Source organism: Tachysurus vachellii, chromosome 12 (genome assembly GCF_030014155.1).
Source record: "Tachysurus vachellii isolate PV-2020 chromosome 12, HZAU_Pvac_v1, whole genome shotgun sequence".
NCBI classification, from domain to species: Eukaryota; Metazoa; Chordata; class Actinopteri; order Siluriformes; family Bagridae; genus Tachysurus; species Tachysurus vachellii.
Window position 1 is genome coordinate 17,450,210 of NC_083471.1, and position 23,099 is coordinate 17,473,308.

The 23,099-nt window shown below is 38.1% G+C and overlaps 3 protein-coding genes across 3 annotated transcripts; 2 read left to right on the forward strand and 1 right to left on the reverse strand.

Moving 5' to 3' along the window:
• Positions 1 to 220: 220 nt before the first annotated feature.
• Positions 221 to 11,663, forward strand: gldc (glycine dehydrogenase (decarboxylating)). The gene is made up of 25 exons (XM_060883035.1): positions 221 to 622; positions 796 to 874; positions 3,076 to 3,211; positions 3,453 to 3,617; positions 3,719 to 3,796; positions 3,893 to 4,040; positions 4,232 to 4,428; positions 4,705 to 4,801; positions 4,893 to 4,998; positions 5,090 to 5,229; positions 5,361 to 5,441; positions 5,538 to 5,635; positions 6,281 to 6,365; positions 6,450 to 6,491; positions 6,741 to 6,883; positions 7,752 to 7,827; positions 8,804 to 8,929; positions 9,250 to 9,399; positions 9,502 to 9,614; positions 10,110 to 10,248; positions 10,348 to 10,459; positions 10,556 to 10,651; positions 10,752 to 10,924; positions 11,044 to 11,124; positions 11,208 to 11,663. The coding sequence occupies exons 1-25, from the start codon at positions 329 to 331 to the stop codon at positions 11,343 to 11,345; spliced, it is 3,093 nt and encodes a 1,030-aa protein (XP_060739018.1). The 5' UTR covers positions 221 to 328; the 3' UTR covers positions 11,346 to 11,663.
• Positions 11,664 to 11,755: 92 nt separating this feature from the next.
• On the reverse strand, positions 11,756 to 15,902 carry coq2 (coenzyme Q2 4-hydroxybenzoate polyprenyltransferase). The gene is made up of 8 exons (XM_060883036.1): positions 15,810 to 15,902; positions 14,445 to 14,795; positions 14,163 to 14,329; positions 13,564 to 13,685; positions 13,107 to 13,192; positions 12,476 to 12,609; positions 12,070 to 12,258; positions 11,756 to 11,918 (listed from the first exon to the last, which is right to left on the reverse strand). The coding sequence occupies exons 2-8, from the start codon at positions 14,749 to 14,751 to the stop codon at positions 11,766 to 11,768; spliced, it is 1,158 nt and encodes a 385-aa protein (XP_060739019.1). The 5' UTR covers positions 14,752 to 14,795; positions 15,810 to 15,902; the 3' UTR covers positions 11,756 to 11,765.
• A 1,215-nt stretch (positions 15,903 to 17,117) lies between these two features.
• On the forward strand, positions 17,118 to 22,614 carry mfsd10 (major facilitator superfamily domain containing 10). Its single transcript, XM_060883908.1, has 13 exons — positions 17,118 to 17,265; positions 17,983 to 18,200; positions 19,065 to 19,161; positions 19,270 to 19,373; positions 19,474 to 19,632; positions 19,756 to 19,935; positions 20,033 to 20,141; positions 20,401 to 20,512; positions 20,727 to 20,835; positions 21,590 to 21,680; positions 21,777 to 21,824; positions 21,995 to 22,084; positions 22,258 to 22,614. Exons 2-13 carry the CDS (start codon positions 18,054 to 18,056, stop codon positions 22,359 to 22,361), a joined length of 1,350 nt encoding a protein of 449 aa, XP_060739891.1. The 5' UTR covers positions 17,118 to 17,265; positions 17,983 to 18,053; the 3' UTR covers positions 22,362 to 22,614.
• Positions 22,615 to 23,099: the final 485 nt, after the last annotated feature.

The following is a 23,099-nucleotide window of genomic DNA, read 5'->3' on the forward strand; positions in this document are numbered from 1 at the left end:
ACCTCAACGCACTTGAATGCAGCATGTACATTATCGGACCACATTCTGAAGTTACCGTACACGCGGCCACTGTAACATTGACGTGAATTAGTAGTGAAGTGCGCTTGAAGAGTTTAGGGGCGGAGATTTTGGCACGGGGCTCGCCACTGCGTTTTGGCGCATCTGATTACTGATTGGCTGAACGCTGTATAACCAGAGATACTCGAACAGTTCACGAGAAACTTCACATCAGTAGCTAAACGTCGGAAGGTCACACGGAGCGGGGTGTGACTGAGCAGTGTTTTTTTTTTTTTTAGTTTCTCTTAATTATTTTTTAGCTGGAATTAAGATGCAGAGCTGCGCCAGATCCTGGGCGGTTATCACCAGCAGAGCCGTAAACAGCCGCGTGCAATACAAAAGCTACAAAACTGCCTGTGGGAAGAGGAATGCATTGCAGAAAACACAACTTTCTGCAAAAACACTTCCAAATGAGTCCAAAAATATCCGTGACCTGAGAACCTGTGCGGTTTTAGGATCCAGGATGATTGACAGAATAATGCCGAGACATGATGATTTTGCAGAAAGACACATTGGACCTGGTGACAAAGAGAAGAAAGAGATGCTCAACACTCTCCGAGTTGGGGTGAGTTGTAAAAAAAAAAAAAAAAAATTACTGCAATCTTTATACCTATGCTAAAGTACATTGTAACGTTTAATATCAATGTCCTTCATTTCCTCCTGTTGCAATGTGTAAAGTTATTAAAAGTTCAGCTTGACGTGTGATGCACATGATTTGTTTTATCTGTTTGCTTTCAGTCCATATCAGAGCTCATAGAGAACACAATCCCATCATCTATTCGCCTGGAAAGGAACCTGAAAATGGACGACCCAGTGTGTAAGTTTTCACTCTTTGGCTATACAACAGAGGCTTGTGCGTGAGGCAGGAAAGAAAGCACGTGTGGTTTGTTGTTGTAATTTAATCACTTAATGATTTAACCTAGACATGGTAGAGATAAAGATTAGATGGGTTTGTGGTGCGTTTATTGTGTGTATGCACATGTTTCGAGATCAATTAAGAGCTCTGACACGCACAAAAGGGTTTCCAGCAACATTAATGTAGTCAGAGACGTGAACGTGGGATTTTTTTCTGACAAACCAGATCCAAACAAAAAGCTGTGTCTGTTGCAGAATGTAGGCTGCACGCTCACTGTGTGCCAATAGCCAGGATGGCTGTTTTCTACTGTGTAGTCTTCCTTTGCACATATTTGGAGTTGTTTTTTTGCAAGAACCCCGAACTTCTGCCGCCCCTTCAGTCCATTGCAAGTGGGATGGCAAGCGGAGTGTAAAGTTCAGCTCGAGCTGCTGGAGCACAAGTCCAGTTTGAGCTGGTTAGCGTCAGCTTTACATTACATCACATCACATACATCTTAGTGCACCAGTGGCGCAACGCACGCGCGCGCTTCATATTAACCTGTTTCCAGTGATCATGTTCTGTACATGAAGCTCAGAATAGGAAGGATTGATTACGACCTTGATAAGAAACGCAATCATTTGTTCCTATTAGTTCAATTGTGTTGGCTCATTCATGGCAAAGAAAGTTTTACTGTAGTATTTTGCCCCTTGTCAGTATTAACTATAATATAATGAATTTAATTCAATAATTATTAAATATATTATTAATAATATAAATTCTTATTACTTATATTAATAATTATTTATATGTATTCATTTAGAATTATTATTTATTATCTATATTATTTGTGTGTGTGTATTAGGTATTCTATATATACTGTAAATTATACCTGGTAGAAGAGAGTGCTTAGTTGCTTAGTGTTGTTTGCATTTAAAACATAATGAAAGATGTGCAAACATAGATGTTCCTAATCTTATTACGACAAGAAATTTGTGTCATGTCAGTAAAAGCTCACTTCACGTAATGATTTGGGTTATGTTAAGTGAGCATCTATATAGTGAGTACACAGATGTCAGTTCTGTGTGTGTATTGTAGTAATAAAGCAAGCCATGCTGAAGAGCTCCATGGGGGATTTTGGATACACCCCATAATGGATTTTGCTGGTTCAACTGCCCAAAGCTTGCTTTGCAAATCCAGCAGGAGGTTTTCCCATGAACAACAGATATTATTACTTCATGAACAGGATAAAAAATTTCAACTGATTTAAAAAGACTACCTACATATGACACACTCCAGGTTAGCCAGCTGTGGCATGTTTTTATGTATCAAATGTAATTATCCCAGGTCAATTAAAAAGGGCAAAAATGTGATAAAAAAATCATCCTGTAGAATATTTGGTGTTTCAATGTAACAGGTTTATGATGGCGTGACGAGAATTTTTCAGCATGAGATATGCTGTTCAGTAAGATGCATAGTTAAAACAAGTTGGAACAAGGCTGAAATAGGTCTTTCCAAATCCTGAATCTATTATATATTGCTGCTTGGGGGTGTGTTCAATGTGTGGGCCTCAGTCTGTACTACCGTATTGTCCATGCTCTGCTGAGTTGCTGTGTTACTAAGCTGCACCACAATGTTTGGGAATTCCAGCATGCTCCAGCACTTAGAAGCAACTTGATTTAGAACTAGCTCCGAATGCCACCAAGAAACAGCCCCATCTTTCTTACCCAGAATTAATAATAACCAGTTCCACAGCTTTAAATGTAAATATTGACATGCGAATATTAGAAAAAAAAAGGAATCATGCGGATCACTTACCGGAAAAAATCCCAATTGTGGCTGTTTGAATAAGAATCATACAACAGCTGACTAGACCTAATGCAGAGCCAAGTTAAATAAATGGATGCATATTCTTTCATTTGAGTGCTGTATTTCATTGTATGAAAAGCTTGTCTCAAAGGCATTGTTCATGCATTTTTCTGAATGTCAAGTTGGGTTAAATTTATGGTTAGCTATTGGCCCAAGTGGAGTCACATGGGAGAATTGCTCATGTGCAACAGAGCATGTTAAGTAAATCCTTCCATTGTGAATGCATGCTATATTTTGTTCAAATGTTCTACATGTTAAACCAAATAAAATTGTTTTATTTTAAACATTAAGGTTAAAATGATCTTCACTCTTCACAGGTGAGAATGAAATTCTCGATTCCCTCCAAAAGATTGCTTCCAAGAACAAGATTTGGCGGTCCTATATTGGAATGGGCTATTACAACTGCTCAGTGCCCCCTGCCATACAGAGAAATCTTCTGGAAAATTCTGGATGGTGTGTCCTCATAATCCCTTTCTGCTTGTTATTCAGTAGCAACCAAATTGCAGTGTGAGATTTTGTTAATAGAGAGATATGCAGATTGCATGCAAAATCTTGCAAAATGTTTTTATATGGTTTTAGGGAGCCTACAGATACAAGCTATATATTATGCCGACTGCATAATATGGCTAAATTACAATTTATGACTGCCATTTTAAATTATATCTTTACTTTTTAAACGTTTCCTCTTCAACAGGGTGACCCAGTACACTCCGTACCAGCCAGAGGTCGCACAGGGTCGTCTGGAGAGTCTGCTCAATTACCAGACCATGGTGTGTGACCTCACTGGTATGGCAGTGGCCAATGCGTCCTTGCTGGATGAAGGCACTGCTGCTGCTGAAGCCATGCAGCTCTGCCACAGGTTAGAAGACTTGGAGAATGAACAGCCACCAAAATACATCAGTAATATTGCGCTTTAATCTGCTTGCCCATGGGGCTCATTTGATTGCTTTTTGTCTGCAGGCAAAACAAGAGAAGGACGTTCTACATTGATCCCCGTTGTCATCCACAGACCATTGCAGTGGTGCAGACCAGAGCCAAGTACATCACCTTGATTGAGACACATTATTGATTTAAAGCATATAGTATGTATATAAAGAGCAGTTTATAGTAATTGCTGGCCTTTGTAATTTGTAGCTACATCGGGGTGAAGACTATGCTGAAGTTGCCCCATGAGATGGACTTCAGTGGAAAGGATGTGTGTGGTGTTCTCTTCCAATACCCCGACACTGAAGGCAGGGTGGAAGACTTCTCTGAACTTGTGGATCGGGCTCATAAGGGTGGGGTATGTATTACATATCAGGGCTGAGAATGTCCTGAAAGTTTCTCTAACTTTTCAATTGCAGGAAAAATAATTTTTTAGAAGTTGCCAGATATTTTGATACATCTGTCACTGATATTTATTTTTAAAATCCTTTTATTTGACTATCTGCTATAACATTTGTTCATTTGCTTTCCATTATATTTCAATTAAAGGCTCTGGCTTGTTGTGCTACCGATTTGCTGGCGCTTTGTGTCTTGCGCCCACCTGGTGAATTTGGGGTGGACATTGTGTTAGGTAGCTCCCAGCGCTTTGGAGTTCCTCTCTGCTATGGAGGACCTCATGCTGCCTTCTTCTCAGTCAAGGAGAACTTAGTCAGAATGATGCCAGGAAGGATGGTTGGTGTCACAAGGTGAGCTTTCATAATTGCTAACTGTTATTTCCTGAATTTTTGTTAATAGGATTTGAACACCATGCACCCAAAATTGTGATTTCTAAGCTCTTCTTGGCTGAATTCAGTCTTATTAGTGTCAACATTTTTACAACAGAGACTTTTAAATACTTGCATAAAAAAAAGGTGCCTCTGTAATCAAGATAAAAAAACGTTAATATATAAAATATGTTATATGCATAACTGAAATCCTGTGAAATAACTGAAATCCTACATCTCATTCTATCTCATTCACAGGGATGCTGCTGGAAAAGATGTATATCGTTTAGCTCTACAGACCAGAGAGCAGCACATTCGCCGAGACAAAGCCACAAGCAACATTTGCACAGCTCAGGTGCAAATCTCTAACTGAAGTGCACTAAATAATGCAATATGCTACCATAATTAGAATGAGTGACTCATGTGTAACTCAATATGACCTCCAGGCTCTTTTGGCAAACATGGCTGCTATGTTTGCGGTGTACCATGGGCCACAAGGCCTAAGACACATTGCTGAAAGGACTCACAAATCAACCTTGATTCTTGCTGAGGGTTTGTCATCAGTCATTTCCTCATTTATACACAATTCAGAATTTGCCATGAATGTCTCTGTGACTTATCAATCATGTTCCTGAAATTACAGGACTGATCCGGGCTGGACACAAGCTCCAGAATGAATCGTTTTTTGACACTCTGAAGGTTCATTGTGGTGTTGCTGCCAAAGACATACAGGAGAAGGCTGCACAGCGCAAGATCAATCTACGAATCTATGGTGATGGCATGGTAAGTTTTTTTTTTTTTTTTTTTGCAGTGAGTGTGTTAAGGAATACTTTCACTGAATTGTTATAGGACTATGCATTCCTATTAAAGGATCGTTTTGAATATTTAAAATAGTTTTATTTGAACGGTTTCAGCTTGGCGTGTCTCTGGATGAGACCATTACAGAGAAGGACTTGGATGACCTGCTGTGGGTGTTTGGATGTGAATCCTCTGCTGTGAGTATCCAAGAGAAGCCAAACATGAGATACATTATAACCTGCAAGCAGTGTTAAACAGTGACTGATACATTACTGTGATGATTTCTGGTTCAGGAACTTGTTGCTGAAAAAATGAGTGAGAGACCCAAAGGCCTTCTAGCAAGTCCTTTCAAGAGAACCAGCAACTTCCTTACCCACCCAGTGTTCAACAGGTCTGTGATGAGTTTTTCAGCTTAACTGTGCTAATTAAATATTTATTTATGTGAAGAATTAATACCTTCTCTTTCAGTGGATGTGGAATCATGGCAGAATAGCTAATACCTAATAATACATCAGTGTTCTAGCCATGCAAAATAATGACTTCACCATCCACATCTTTTTACTTTTACTGATCATGTTGACAACTTTGCAAAGCATAGATGTTCAGGACAACGTCCGGTATTGCAAAACACAGTGGAAAGGCTGTTTGTAATTAGGATAGGATGTGACCGGACAAAACACAGCTATAAATCAGACAACCCGATATTACAGTGCATGTTATGTAATGTTCCAAAGCCTGTCTGGAGAACTTCATAGCTGACTGATTTCTTTTACAGTTAATCATAAACCGCAAGATAGTAATTAGAATTTCCTGAATACCCTGAAGATTGTTTTACCTAAAATTATAAAACTGCAGAACTTTGTTTCTGCACATTTTGTAATCTTGGCTTGTGTGTTGAGTCATATGATTTAGAATGCTTTATCACACTGAAGGACCAGCCAGCCTACTTTTCCCTTTCACTTCAGTACAGTGTGATTAGATTAGTTTTATTCCTCTAAGCACATTGGTAGTTTATTGATGTTTTTTTTACTTTCAGTTATCACTCGGAGACCAACATTGTACGCTATATGAAAAGATTGGAGAATAAAGACATTTCACTTGTACACAGTATGATTCCATTGGTAAGTAACGTAAAGACAGGTCTGAATTTGTATTAGATAACATTATGTCTGTGAACATCCAATTGAAACTGTATTCAAATGCAGGGATCCTGTACAATGAAGCTGAACAGCTCGTCTGAACTCATGGTGAGTCATGCTTATTCTGGCTTACGCAGGACAATCGTGGATAGTCTCGGTACCGTTGTCAAGGTTACGTTTGGCTCGAACATAAGAATGTGCACCATCACCAAGACCATGTACCCTACATGCTTAGGAATGTGTAGTCCGTTGTTTTGCTGAATGGCCAGTCGATTCACAGTTTCTTTGCTCTCTCCAGTTTGTTGACCCTCACTCAACCAGCTCATTCATGAAAATGCTTTTTTTACTCACTGACAGCCAATCACCTGGCGGGAGTTTGCTAACATCCACCCCTTTGTGCCACTGGACCAAGCAGAGGGTTATCAGAAGCTCTTCCAACAACTGGAAAAGGATCTTTGTGAGATCACGGGATATGACAAGATCTCTTTTCAACCAAACAGGTAATGTTTGCAGTGATTAGAGTCACTAGGGAATAACAAAGATCACAAACTACGATAGTCAGTGTTTTAGCTACAGTAAAACTCTGTTATACCAAGGAACTATATAATAGTTATTCTTTACAGTATGGTGAGCAAATGGTTTTGATTTTAATTTGTCCTTGGACAACTTTGCACAAATCAAAAGCATAGTTTTAAAATAAAGCCTGAGTGCCAGCAGAACAGTTGCTCTTCCTGTGGATAGTTGAGTCAATTAAGGAAGTAATGAAATAGGACTGTGTGATGTGTTATCGCCCCAAAGCTGGATATGTTCCTGTAACGGTATGTCCGAACAGCAATTTGATAATTATTTCAATTTTCTGGTCACTGAAGAACGACATGTCACAATTGCTGTCCAATTCAATCCAAATCCAATTTTTTCTATTTTTTGAAGATTGTCACATTACTGAAAAACCATTAAGTGCTCTCTTGTAAAACTTCTTTTTACCCTTAATTGTTGACACTAGAGACAGCTTCCATAAATGTTAAATAAATGTCTCCTTACTGATAACTTCTCAGCTCTTAATCCTCTTATAATTAGTCTTAAGTTCTGTAGCCTGTCACTATGAGTCACTATGAATGCGCTGAATTCTAACATATCTGAAGAGTTTTTTAACAATTAAAAATTAAAAGCTCTGTGGTACAGTATGATGTCTGTTAATGTTTGGTGAATTTTAAGACACCACAAGTACAGGTCGATTAACACTTAATACACTTTTTTTTCATGTTGTACTTTATCCTCGTTGAGTAATTGTCTTTAAGACCTTTGAACTATGATCTGCTGAGGCAGAATTGCGTGCCAGCCTGAACGCTGTTTTGCTTTTCCATACAGTGGTGCTCAGGGAGAGTACGCTGGCCTGGCTGCTATCAAAGCTTATCTGAACTCCAAAGGAGAATCCCACAGAAGTGTGAGTGTCTATACTTGTAGTCAATAGGTAACTAATCTAAAACAGAACCCACATCAGTTGATGAAGTCACAGAACAAAAGGAAAGTCATGACTAGCTGGGAACAGATAAAACCTTTACAGATGATTGCCCCTTGACAAATGGTACTGGGAAATAGATAACAGCAGTATTACACAACAGCCAGTTCAGTTTGGTAATAACTGATGTTATATTTATAATAGACTTGTAGCTGCCATGGATATGTTTGTGTTTACCGTTCACGAGTTATATTTATCAACTGAACTGTCAATGTACTGAGATTCTTCTGATTTGTATAAAGGATTGATGAATTAATGAACAAACAAGTAGAAGGGTGGTAGCATGAAACAGTGTGTTCAAGATAATCTGTATCTCTTGTTGCTTTGCAATCTGAATTTGAACACCTCACTTGAAATTACATCTTAGATAGTGGACAGTACACCTGAAACAGCCAAGGTCCAAACTGCCATGGCTGAGCAAATAAAATATAGCACATTTTAGGAGGTTGCAGTAATTTGCTTCCATGCAAAATTCCATATTTGGTGGTTCAAAAAAAGGGGGAATAATCTCAGGGGCATTGACTTTTAGTTTTCCTTTAGTGATCATGAATCATGAACAGGTTTCTGTATTGCATTTATTTGAAAAGAATAAATTTAAATGGAGGGATTGTGTTAACAAAAAGGCTCTAATTCCCAAGCGGTTAATAAAATTTTTCACCTCTTTATTGCTTCCTCTTTTTTTATGATAATTGTGTGCTTGCTATTTTTAGCAGAGTTTATAAACACAAAACATTTATTTAGCACAGTAACCGTACCCATCAGTGCTGTCCCATTCTGATTTTAGCCTGGTTATATATTATAATTAACAATACTTTTTTAAGTGCATCTTTTATACGGCATAACAAAATGTCCACACAGATTTGAAAATGTCTAAGCTTGCTGTCTGTGTTTTAAATCTCAGGTGTGTCTGATTCCTAAGTCTGCTCATGGAACAAACCCTGCCAGTGCTCAGATGGCTGGCATGAAAGTCCAGGTTGTGGAGGTGGGCAAAGATGGCAGCATTGACGTGGCTCATCTGAAGGCAATGGTAAAAGATTATATACTGTATAGGAATGTTGTTTGGTGGCGTTCCATTTTCGCTACCTCTTTGTTATTGACGCCGCCTCCATGCACAGACTGGTCCAGCTGCCATTTTGTGCTACCTTTACTAATAAGGAATATATAAGTATCCTGGGAAAATGCTGTTGTGTAAAGCATAAATATTCTCATTTTAAGGTATGGAAGTAAGTCCCGATGTGTTGGAGGTTATAAAGTCTTCAATCCATAACAAGTACTTGCTTTATAACATAGCACTGCTGTTCATATATTTTTGCACCTGTAATATTTTGTCAACTTTTTTATCAATAGGCTGATAAACACAAAGCAAACCTGGCTGCTATAATGATCACATATCCCTCAACTAATGGTGTGTTTGAAGAGAACGTTAGTGAGGTGTGTGAGTTAATTCACCAGAATGGCGGACAGGTCTATCTGGATGGGGCAAACATGAACGCACAGGTGAGAAAAATATCCGTTGAGACTGCTTGAACTTGCCGGGGAGGGTTCAGAGATTCCAATAAACTTCAACTGTCATATAATTAAAATTTGTATTACTCCCAGGTGGGATTGTGTCGGCCAGGAGATTATGGAGCAGATGTTTCTCACCTGAATCTTCACAAGACCTTTTGTATTCCTCATGGAGGTGGAGGGCCTGGAATGGGTCCAATTGGAGTGTAAGTTCAAATTTCGTTAGAATAGATGCAGGCACTATAAACAAGCCTATAATTGTAAGTGGAAATGGAGGAAAAAAGGCCAAAGGGGGATGTGGTAGCTTAGTGGTTAAGGTTTAATTGAAAGGTTGTGAGTTCAAATCCCAGTTCAGCCAAGCTGCCACTGAGCAAGACCCGTAACCCTCAAGTGCCCAGCTGTATGAAATGAGATGAAAAATGTAAGTTGCTCTGGATAATGGTGTCTGCCAAATGCCATAAACCTAGCTTTCATTTCCAGCACTTCTGTAATGAATATAAATATATACATTGACCTTAAGATGTTGGACTTAATGGACACATCGAGTAAAGCAAACAAGAAAAAAATCCTGTGCCATCTTGTTTATTGTGATAATGTATGAACAAGCTAAATGTCTTGTTTTTCTGTATACTGTTAAAATACTGAAAATTAATTTCCTCCTTTTAAGTTTGCGATGTAAAGGTAACACTATTGTGTTTCAGGAAAGAGCATCTTGCCCCATTCCTGCCAAGCCACCCAGTGGTGAACATGCAGTGTAGCAAATCTAGCTCTCTAGGCACAATCAGTGCTGCCCCCTGGGGTTCTAGTGCCATCCTTCCCATCTCCTGGGCCTACATAAAGGTAATGTGACTGTCAGCCTAGAAGAAAAGCTATTATTAGTTATAAATTGATGATGAAGTATTGTGTCACATATTAATAAACACTGTAATGTTTTTCTAGATGATGGGAGCTAATGGCCTAAGGCATGCAACAGAAGTGGCCATCCTCAATGCCAACTACATGGCAAAGAGACTAGAAAACCATTATAAGGTCCTGTTCAGGGGCTCTAAAGGTGAACAACAGTTTTGATGAATAAAATGCCATTTAATTTGCAGGTAGTACATTTTTTTGGAGAGTTTTCTGAAAAACACCCCCGTTTTCTTTACAGGTTTTGTTGCTCATGAATTCATATTGGATGTTCGACCATTCAGAAAGACGGCCAACATCGAGGCAGTGGACTTTGCCAAAAGACTCCAGGACTACGGTACAGGATTACAAACATTTGAGAAGCGCTAACACGACTTTTCCTTTGTAGTTAATCATCTACAGGTATTAATTGTTAATAAAATGTTAAACATTTATAGGTTTTCATGCTCCTACCATGTCATGGCCTGTGTCTGGAACACTAATGATTGAACCCACTGAGTCAGAGGACAAGGCTGAGCTGGACCGTTTCTGTGACTCCTTGCTGGCCATCCGACAGGAAATTGCAGACATCGAGTCAGGCAGGATGGATTCTAGAGTTAACCCATTAAAGGTACACAGTATAGTTGTGCTATAAAGCTTTAAGTATTCTTAACTAAATGAATATTAAACAATGCAACAGAGCCATAAAAGCTCAAGAAAGTGAATTCATCTGAGTTGTGTTGTACACAGATGGCGCCTCATTCTCTGGCATGTATTGCCTCAAGCACATGGGACAGACCTTACTCTAGAGAGGCTGCCGCATTCCCCATGGTAGGATATCTTATGATTTATTAAATATTTAAAGTATATATATCATTTACAACTTGAACTAACTTTTTTTTGTCTTATTGCAGCCTTTTGTGAGACCCGAAACTAAGTTCTGGCCCTCGATTTCGAGGATTGATGACATCTATGGTGACCAGCATCTCATGTGCACTTGCCCTCCCATGGACATCTATGAATCTCCATATGAGGAATGCGCATCCTCGTGACCTTCTCCAAGCAACCATTCACTTCACTCACCTTCCTCCAAATAATTCCTCTTCAGCACGTATAATCTCTCCTCTTCAGTTGTGTTTAGTTTCACTTGGTTCCTTGATTTCCTCTTCTGCACATTCTATAACTCTCTCTTTAGGTCTACTAAAACAACTTATTCAAATTGATTTAGTGATAAGCTCGCAGAGGTTTGTTATATATTTTATTCCATGTATAAAAAAAATCTTTAAATGTGTAAGGATTTGTTTTGGGTGTATGTAGATGTAACTTGATGTCGCTCTTTTTTTTTTTTAAATAAACATAACAATTTCTAATTTTTTTTAATGAATTATTTCCCTATTTAATAAAAAGTAATATGTTTTAAAGGAGTGATAACGACTAAGACAAATTCTTACGTATACAGAAATACTTTTGTACTAGGAAGCATGTTTAATAGTTTCATCTTGACTATTATTTCTCTTCCACAAATTGCCAAGGACAATTCCTAAGAATAACAAAAGTCCTAAATTACGATTCGAAGCAAATTTCTTCCAGCAATCCTCAGGCTTGCTGATGTCCAAAGAATAGATCTGTAATCACAAAATTTGGAAAGAAATTTTTTAGACCTTTTTAACAGTACTGCATCTTAATTTGACAGAAGAAATTAATCCTGGGTGATTTCTTTCAAAAATTCTTTCAATTAAAAAAAAAAAAAAAAGTCACATCTTGAATTATACTAACCTGCTGCGCTAGATGAAGAGCAACCGCAGAAACGGCGACATAGTACGGCATTGTCTGGTTTGCATTAGTTCCTGCCAGGATTAATCCAGACAACATGGCCACAGTGAAAGCACTCAACCAGGGCTTGGTGTGTTCCTGGAACCTTAGAGCTGTGGACTTCACACCCAACTTAACATCATCCTCTTTGTCCTGTTCAGTCGAGAAATGACATCATTTACTTACATTTATCTTGAGCAGTTGATGGTTCCTTGCTCAAGGGCCCAGCAGTGTCAGCTTCCAATAAGAATTCTGAGGTCTTAAGCTACCACCCCCAAATCTCAAATTCATTCTACACGATCCAGATACACTGCCAGTCAAACATACTACCCAGCATAATCAATTTACAATGTAATAAACTACAACGTACCTGGTGAGCATAGATGGTGTCATATATCAGCGTCCACATCACACCAGAGAAATACAGAGGCAGACACACAGACCAGTCGCATGAACCCATCACGGCTGACCAGCCAAGCAAAGCTCCCCAGTTAAAGGTAAGCCCTGTAAAGTAAAATGACTTTTAAGCTTTTAATGTATTGTATTAAAATTATTTACAGAGTAATGTCAAAGTAAAGTCCACCCTGAAACACATTAGATGATGATTATATTGAAAGGTTTGTTACACGAATATTGCTGTTATTCCTGTGAAAATTGAGGAGTTGTGTGTCACACATTACAGGTGTTATTGAATTGCTGAATTATTGAAGCTTTGAAAGCTGATGTGTCTGAGGCAGAGTGTATAGATATGGTAGAGGGTGAGAAATCTGGACAGACTAAAGGACTAAAGTGCTGTTGCATCACTCTTTTTATATAGAGATGAAGCATTACAACAAAGTGGCTTCACTTCCATGACATAATCAGATGACTTTGTGCATAATGTAGTGAACATTATAAAAGTTTAGAAAATGAGAACAAAAAAAAATCTAGTCAGAATTTGATGCTGAATATCTGAGTCAGAGTGGATTTACTGTAGGAAATATGAGTTTTGTAGAAGATACCCAAGACAAGCTGAGGCCAGTATGTTATTCTTTTCATTAAAGGGTAGGTGATGACCAGCGATAACGAAGCGGCACCCAGGGCTATGCTGAAACAGACAAATCGTTATACAGTGTTTGTGTACTGACATCACCGACTGAGTATCTGATAAGTGAAAAAGTAAATCCAAAGTGAATAAAAAGGTTACTAGAATTATGCTCTACATTCACAGTGTAAACAAATACACAATGCTGTGCATGATTAAGTCATTAGTCAAAATAAAAACTTTTTTTAAACAGCAGGTAAGGGGCAGGGATGCACAGGGGTTAAGATGTTGGAACACTGATAAGAAGGTTGTGAGTCCAAAGCCCTTAAGCAAGGACCTTAACCCTCATAGAAATAAAACAAAGTGTTCTGGCATCTGCTAAATGCCATAAATGTAAATGTAAGCTAAGATACAATAGAAGATAAATGAAATACCTGTAATAGTTGAGACACAGCAGCACCCCAAGGGCTAAGCTTAACTGACCTCCCAGGAAGACCAGCGCTTGGAACTGAGAGATCTGTCCTGCAGCGATGGGTCGCATGGCTGTCCGGGACACCTGGAGAGCAGAAGGTAATAAAAAAACTACAATCATTACTTACAATATTACCATTCAATACCAAAACATTAATAAATTGAGTGACACCTGTGGATTTTCATTAAAACTTTCAATGTGAGATTAAGGTAATTGAACGGAGACACTATTAATAACCCCATTTATTTTTAAACAGAATTTTACAAAGAGTGCCAACAGTTCCATCACTTACTACTGTATATAGTTCAGATTTTAGGTATGCGAACACTATATTACATTCAAAATACTGCATATATTTAAGAACTTCAAACAGACTTGATTTATATCTACAGATTGCTGTATTTTTTCGTACAATAAATGCATTCTGTTCTGTTTTATTTGCACAACACCCTTCTTATCTGCACTATCTATTTATTGAATGTCATATTTTGTCTTTGTATGTCATTAGGCTGAAATGAACCGAATAGCTCTTGGTTCAGCTGCACATGCATATAAGAATACCTTTTTGTCAAAGTCTCTGTCCCACATGTCATTGATAGTACAACCTGCTCCTCTCATCAGCAAAGCTCCAGTCCCAAACAGTGCAAGCATGTGTAGGTCAGGCAGACAGCCTGGGTCTGCCGCCAGCCCGATACTCCATGTACATGGCAGATACAGCAGCCATGTCCCTACCAACACATACCCCATAAAACAATCAATAAGAAATGTATAATATTGCTGAGGTGATGTGAGCTTCTGTGATGTCATCAGTACCATGTAAGTGGATGCTTTACATAAGCTCACCAATTGGTTTGTCCAATCTCATTAAGCGGAGGTACGGCTGAACAGACGCCGGAGATGCATTTACTATCCCTGCGGGACTCAAGCTGAAAGATCTTTTGTTGTTAAGACAATAGTGAGGGATATCTGACAAACCCGTTCTCAGTTTCTGAAAGTCTCTCTTGATAACACATGCTCCTGATGCAAGTGAAACTGTACTAAAATCTCTCCTGTCCTTATGGATAGTCGTAAAACAAGTGTAACAAGCCTGTGATGGAAGTCTCCGTAGTGGATGTGAGCTGAGAAGTTTCAGTATCTTGGTACACATCATCTCCACTTATGTGACAATAGGTGAAGCCTACATGTCCTGGACACCTAATAAATAAGGAATAAATAAATAAACAAACAAACAAACAAAAAAAAATAGATAAACAAAAATAAAACATGGAGAATCTCTTCATTCAAATGCCTTTATTGCATTTGTTTATTATTTTGTAGTTTGTATTCTTAGTGTTTTTACTTTTAAACAACTCAAAAGTGTCCTTGGTCTAAAAAAGGTACTACAGAAATTAAACATCTTTTTCATTCATTCATTCTTTTTCTACCGCTTATCCGAACTACCTCGGGTCACGGGGAGCCTGTGCCTATCTCAGGCGTCATCGGGCATCAAGGCAGGATACACCCTGGACGGAGTGCCAACCCATCGCAGGGCACACACACACTCTCATAATCACAAGAGATGCCAATCAACCTACCATGCATGTTTTTGGACCGGGGGACGTAACCGGAGTACCCGGAGGAAAATCCCGAGGCACGGGGAGAACATGCAAACTCCACACACACACTCCACACACACAAGGCGGAGGCGGGAATCGAACCCCCAACCATGGAGGTGTGAAGTGAACGTGCTAACCATTAAGCCACCGTGCCTCCTAAACATCTTCTTATTAATCTTAATTGTATAATTATGGAAAGAACCACCTGACTTTTGCAGGTCTTAGCCCATATTTAAATTAAGTTAGTAATTAACACAACTATATTTAACAGTACAAATAATTTAAATGATTTCTGGTTTGTAACATATAACAGCAAATATAGCAGTTTCTTATAATCGTCCATTTGTCATCATTCAGCATTTAAATAATTTATGCTAATTTATACTAATTTATGCTAATTTATTAAGATGTTTACTGAATATATTCTGTACATTGTCCAAAAGCTAGGAGATTAATGAACAGCTACATTAGCTAAACAGCTACCACAGTTAACATTCTGTTTCACGCCGATGAACTGAAACTACTTTAAATAAATACATAGTTATAAAAAAAAAGTTATAAATAATAAATAAATACTGTAATTCAAGTCTGATGAACGATATTTCTGACTTACAATAATGTTGACAGGTAAGGTGATGGTGTGCTGCATGTAAATTGTCCCGTCGGAAACACTTAATTGCTACTGGGTTCCGATGAAGAAAAATAATGCTTACAGTTATACAGTAAATAAGTAATTATAATCTTAAATTATATGCTGTTATTTATATTATATATAAAACATTGTAACTAACTTCATGCATCTTGTTTAAATATTTGCTGACATTTTAATTATTGACCTTTTATTTTCATTGTGCACGTTGAATTGTAGCTTAAAATAAAATCTGAATTATTCTGGTACGCTTTAAATGACTTTGTAAAAAAAAAAAAAAAATCCTATATCCAGCTTCGAATGTATCTATAAATGACCTGTAAACAGCTCGTGACCCTGAACTACAGCACGCTGTTGTTTTAGCGCCCTCACGTGGTCATGTCTATACATTAAAGTAAATATTTGGTAGACCTTGTAATTTATACAGAAATAGTCTTTTTCTTTCAATCTGGTAGACATAATCACCTCATTCTTTTTATTTTTATAAAAAAAAAAAAAACAAAGATCAACAAAATTAGGATGTATACAGTAGATTACAATACACAATATAAAGCAAGTAAGTAATTATGTTAATAATCTGTTGACCAAACTACAATACAAAGTTGTATATATAAAAATGTACCTAAATCAACTCCAAGGGAAGGTTATAAATACTCAAAATAAATTGCATAATTGATTGATAAACTATCTATCTATCTATCTATCTGTCTGTCTGACTATATCTGTCTGTCTGTCTGTCTGTCTGTTCGCCTCACACCTCCAGGGTCGGGGTTCGATTCCCGCCTCCACCTTGTGTGTGTGGAGTTTGCATGTTCTCCCCGTGCCTCGGGGGTTTCCTCCGGGTACTCCGGTTTCCTCCCCCGGTCCAAAGACATGCATGGTAGGTTGATTGGCATCTCTGGAAAATTGTCCCTAGTGCGTGAGTGAATGAGAGAGTGTGTGTGCCCTGCGATGGGTTGGCACTCCGTCCAGGGTGTATCCTGCCTTGATGCCCGATGACGCCTGAGATAGGCACAGGCTCCCCGTGACCCGAGGTAGTTCGGATAAGCGGTAGAAGATGAATGAATGAATGGCAAAGTCCATATTTTAACAGTATTCCTGTTGAATGAGGTTATAAAATGCATAATATGTTTAAATATACAAAATGTACATTATAGTTTATTTTTCATCTGCATTTGATATCTATGCTCACACATAAATCTCTATCTCTCAAACTTCCTCTTTGCGTCACAAACACATTGAAACCGGACACCGTTTCCTGGCTGAACGAGGCTGCGTTCCAAACCGTGTACAAGTCTACAGCATAGTGCGCGTAATCCGCCTTAAAGTCTAGTGCGGAAGTGCGCTGTTTGTTATAGAGATGTGCTAGTAACTCTGTGCATCTATTCAAACACTCAGGACAGAGGGACAGCTGCTGAAGGTAATCGTCTTTAAACAACATGCGGTATTTTACTATGTAAATACATGTGGCTAAATCAGACAGTGCGCAACAGGTAACTGTCTCCAATGTCGGTTTGCCTTCATGTTCATGTGTTGAACAGTGGTCTAGTTTATATCCAGCATTAATGTTACTGAATGTCATTTTTGTCTATAGCACTTTAAGGTGAAATTGGGGCACTGTGCTCAGTCTTGGGAATTAGGGAACTTTATTATATATTTATAGTAGTCAAGCTACTTAAATTCACACATGCGTAAAAATGAAAAACTATTTCTATGTACAAGCAAACTACAAGCTAAATAAGTGCCCCCCCCCCCCCACCCAAACTAGAGTAAGAGTACTAAAGTAAGCTATAAAAAAAAAAAAAACTAGAGTAAGCCCAGAAATGTCCCACTTATAGTATAGCATGAATGAGGACAGCAAGGCATTAATACTTTTAGAAGTCAGTAAAAACTTCTGTGAGCTGCAAGTACACCACATTAGTAAAATATGGACTAAGAAAAAGTACATTAGGCCCTGAATAATACAACAGTAACAGTGACTTTGTTGACATTTAAGCATCACGGAGTATTTCCTGGTAGAGCTCTCAGGACTTCCTTATTAATGTAATATCAAGATTGCCAGTAAGGAGTTTTTCAGGTTTATTATTGCACTTATTTATTATCTTGCGTATTCTCATCAAAAGCTGTGTCATCTCAGTGAACACAGGATATGCTTTGAGAATCTTCTAAAGCTCTTCAGTTTTGAGGAGGCCAGTGAAGTGAAGAGTGATGGCGGGAGAGAAGAGCTCTCCAGAGGAAACATTCTCTTCCAGAGTCAATCGGATGGTGTTTCTTGCTCTCCTTCTTGACCTGCTGGGGTTCACAGTAATCCTCCCCCTTCTCCCTTCCATCTTGGATCACTACAGTCAAACAGGGGTAAGCCTTCTCTTTATTGTACTCGTATTTGGAGAATACCTGGTAGGTGTTGTTACTAATGTATACAGTATTCTGTTTTGCATGTAAAGTCAGTTTTAAACATTTGGTCTGCATCAGCATGTACATCAATCTATTTCTATGGATTTATTATAAAATCATTAAAATTTTTAAAGAGATTTCCATATTACCATCTAATGCCAAAACTAACTATTTGCACTAACGGTGAATAGTTGCCTGGTTCAGTTGTGTTTGCACAAGAGTAGAGGAAGTGTGCTGGTGCAAGAGTAGAGGTTTTAGCAACCTTTTTAAAAGATTTTTTTAGATAAATGATATTAAATTTAGTTTTTTTAACACCAAGTCAGATTCAGGATCTGCTGTTCTAAAGTGCAATCACATTAGTCATTTTAGGGTAATCTTTTGTTATTGCTGCTATTTAGTGTTTATATTAACATGAGGAAGGGAACAAAAAATTCACATTGACATGATATGTCATGGTGTCCCAGTGCTTAGCAAATTTTCCATTCGAGTCCAGGATTCAGGGGTTGATTCTGGCATGAATTCATGAAGTACAGGGAGAACATGCAAATTTTTCAAGGTTTTACTCTGGCCATTCTCCCCAGTCAAAAACACATGCACTATAGTCTGAGTGGCATCTTTAATTTGATCAGTGTTTGAGTGTGTGTGATTGTGCCCTGTAATGGGTTGGCACCCCATCCAGGGTGTTTCCTGCCTTATTTCTTGAGTCCCCTGGAATAGACTACAGGCTCCCCATGACCATGTATAGGATAATTGGTAGTGAAAATGGAAATGAAATGGGCATTTTACATCATTTTACATGGGCTTTTTTTTTTTTTTTTGAAACAGGATAGTGTGTATCTGTCACTACAAAGCATTGTGGACTGGTTCCGAGGCATTGTAGGAATTCCTTTGGAAAGAAAATACACCAGTGTACTTTTTGGAGGTAATGTTTACATTAATTTTAGTTTCGGAAATTTTCCTGAGCAGCTTGTGTACCACAGTGAACGAATCATTTCTTTTTTTTCTTTTTTTTTCCCACTTGATACTGTAGGTCTGATTGGCTCACTCTACTCATTGCTGCAGTTCATTTGCTCTCCTGTGATAGGAGCTGCATCTGATCAGTATGGCAGAAGACCGCTGCTACTTTTAACTACTGTGAGTGGAGTACAATTTTGATATAAAGCTTCTGAATAATGTTCACGTGTTCTCTTTGAGTGCTGATATTTGAAAAGTAATTAGTCCCTTTGTTGTCTAGGTTGGGCTGATTTTCTCCTACATTCTGTGGGCTGTTTCTCACAGCTTCAGTGTTTTTCTCCTGTCTCGTGTGGTGGGAGGAATCTGTAAGGGCAATGTCAGCCTCTGCACTGCTGTTGTTGCAGACCTGCCTTGCCCTAAAGCAAGAAACAGAGGGATGGTGAGTCATTAGTTTAATTACAACTGTGTCTGTCTTCAACATAAGCTCTGAATGACCGTGTAGATTTTTACATGGATAATTGTAATAATTAATCTGCTCCTTTTTGTGCTGATTTTACACTAGGCAATGATTGGTGTTGCCTTCTCTTTGGGTTTTACTTTGGGCCCGTTAATGGGAGCTTACTTTGCACTGAGACCGGTGGATACTGAGTTGTTTTATCAAGGCCCTGCTCTGCTAGCAGTTTTCTTTTCTGTAGCAGACCTGATCTTCATTTTTTACATGCTTCCAGAGACTTTGAACAAGGCAAGAAATAAAAACAAACATGATATGATTATAATTATTTCAAGCACTATTATGAACCATGATTTGTGAATCATAGTTATAATTGTTTTTAACATAGGGCACCTCGGAGCACACAAGCGTTCAGGAGACAGGAGACCTGCTCAACCCAGTGGCCCTTTTCAACTTCTCTGCTGTCACAAGAACAAAGACGCCACCTTCCAAACAACGTAGGCTCATACTACACACTTTATATTTTAATCCCATGTCCCTAGCTTCTTACGCTTGTTTAATAGCTTACTTATTGTTCTTAAAAAAGACACATTTGGTACAGTTCTTATTATTGATTGTTTTTTTTATGTTCTTTTGGCTGGTTTGACTTTGTAGGTGTAAGCAGTACACACACTTTATGAAAACGACCGTTACAGGAATGCCGAAACGCACTGTGGTTTTAATTTAATAAAATTTTTTTTGTCATTGCTACATCAGGGATGGGCAACCTTAAGGTTCTAGGCTTGGTGTACTTCACATACCTCTTCCTTTTCTCTGGTCTTGAGTTCACACTCAGCTTCTTAACTCACCAGCGCTTCCAGTTCTCCAGGTAAGCTCTAACTGAGCTAACACTCTCCTAAATATCCCCAAAATGTGGCTGTGTGAAACCATGGAAAATTAAGATGTCCCACCTTGAATATATTGTTTATGCTCCTTCTGGTTTTGTACATCTTCCAGTACACATTCCTGTTACGTTATTTACTAACAAGATTTTATTTGATTGGTATTGAAAAAATGGCTAGATGAACGTTTTTTTTTCACAGCATGCAACAGGGGAAGATGTTCTTTTTCATTGGAATCACCATGGCAACATTCCAGGGAGGATACGCACGCAGGATCCAACCAGCTCAGCAGATCCAGACAGTCCGCATGGTAAGTCTGAGAGAGTACAGTAAATATGATTATTCTTTTTTTTTTTTCATATCTGCATGTAAACTGGATTTTGGTTGTTATGGCTAATTTGGTCTGGTATTACAATGTCACCTGGTATTAAAATTTACTCGATCATCCCTCCAGACCTCCACAATTGATCATACTTCTGCCCTGCATGTGTGGAGTTTGTTTCCTAAAGCTTATTCGGGTTTCCTTCTTCAAAGATATGCATTGTAGGCTGAGTGTCCTCTGTAAATTGTCCATAGCATGCAAATGGGTGTTGTGTTTGTGCCCTGCCTTGTGCCCCAAGTCTCCTGGGATAGACTCCAGGTCCCCTCTGACCCTGTGTATGAAAAATGGTTCAGAAAATGTGAATGAGTGACTGTGATTTTTTTTTATGTGTGGAGGAATGTTGTGTGTTACTTTGTTCCATGGCAAAACCAATAAAAAGATTAGAGTAAAAAAGGAAACCCATCTAGCATCTTGTATCATCTCTCTAGCATTTTATACAAAGAACTCTCCAGTGATAGGAGTATTATGTGATGTGTATTATGTCATAGAACTTATTTTTCCTTTTTTCACAACAAAATATACGAGTAACACCTTTTTAAAGGATACTTAAAGAGAGGAGTAAATTAGTACTTAAAGAAAGGAGTAATTTTCGTAAATTACTCTGTACATTAAATATAATTTACATTGGCTTTTAAGATATAATCATCGCCATGTCAATGATGTCAGACTATTATGTTTACAGGCAATATTATTACTCATTCCAGCCTTCATACTCCTTGGAATAGCATGGAATTTAATAATGCTTTATGTCAGTCTGTTTCTCTATTCCTTTGGTAAGTATTAGCTTTTTTATTATTTTCTAAGTACTGGCATTTTACTGGACAATACATGATTTATTTGACTAACCGTAAGATTTCTGTTTTCTCCAGCGGCTGCCATTGTTGTACCGTGTCTTTCAGCGCAAGTATCTGGTCACGGTGAGTTCTCTGTATAAACTGTATAAATTAACACCTACAGATAAAATTATCCATCCTGTGCATTAAAAAGTCATTTAAAAAAATTGTAGCAAGGCTTCTACTCAGTGTTTTTGGCCTACATTTCATCTCATAGCTGAATGAGTTTTTCCTCATCTCTTGATTGTAATTAGGCACAGCAAGTCAGAAAGGTACAGTGATGGGGATCCTGCGTAGTCTGGGTGCATTGGCTCGAGCACTGGGTCCAGTTATGGCTTCCTCAGGTGACTAATTGCATATCAGTTTGCATGTGGTTGAAACAAAATCAACCATCTTAAACCTTTTCTCTCTTTATTATAGCCTATTGTTTTATCTAGACCATTTCCTGGTCTAGATCATTTAAAATGCACTATGTATAATTCTTTATATTTAAGCAGTTGTGGTATTTCCTTTGCAGTGTACTGGCTTGCCGGTGCTGAGCTGTGCTTCATCATCAGTTCGACATTGTTTATTGTCCCATTGCTCCTACTGCACCAAATAGAGGAGCACAAAGAGGATTAACAACTCACACACACCCATACAGCTTTTATTGGAAATACCTTTTACAAGCAATTTATATATGGCATACATATATTTCCTACTTTCCTCTTTTTATACAATGATACATTTTATAATACAATATATTTTAAGAGAAGACTGCAGTGCAGTATAACAGTGACACAATTTTGTTACACTACAAGGCTGATATTCAATATATATCAAGATATTCAATAAATTTGATTGCTAAAACTAAAAACCTTTTATAACTCTATAACATGGTGTGGACATTTCTATATGTGGTGTGAATCAGTATGATGAAAATAATTTGACGTGAAAATTAGTAACTGTTTGTGTATAAATACAAAAAAAAACTGAGGTCATTAAGAAGATTTTAATGAGAATTCTGCCTCTTTTCAGTGAATTTGGCTCAGCTAAGCAATAAGAACAGCTTCCTAAGAGTTCATTGCAATATTTTTCCTTCATAGCTCATTTTTTCTTATAAAACACATGTTGTGTGCTCAGAGCCCTGATACGGACCAGCATAACCTCCATGATGTATTTTCATCTTGTAATGTAATAAATGTTCCTATGAAAGTCCATCACTGACCAGAATACTAAAGATGAATAGATTCACACTAAAAAAACAGTTTAGATGTTGAAAAAGATCATTTCTAAACAACACTGAATGATTAAAGGCACTAGCCAAATCTACAAAACAGTAGAAAGGCAGTTAAAGGCACTAGAAAACACAGCACACAG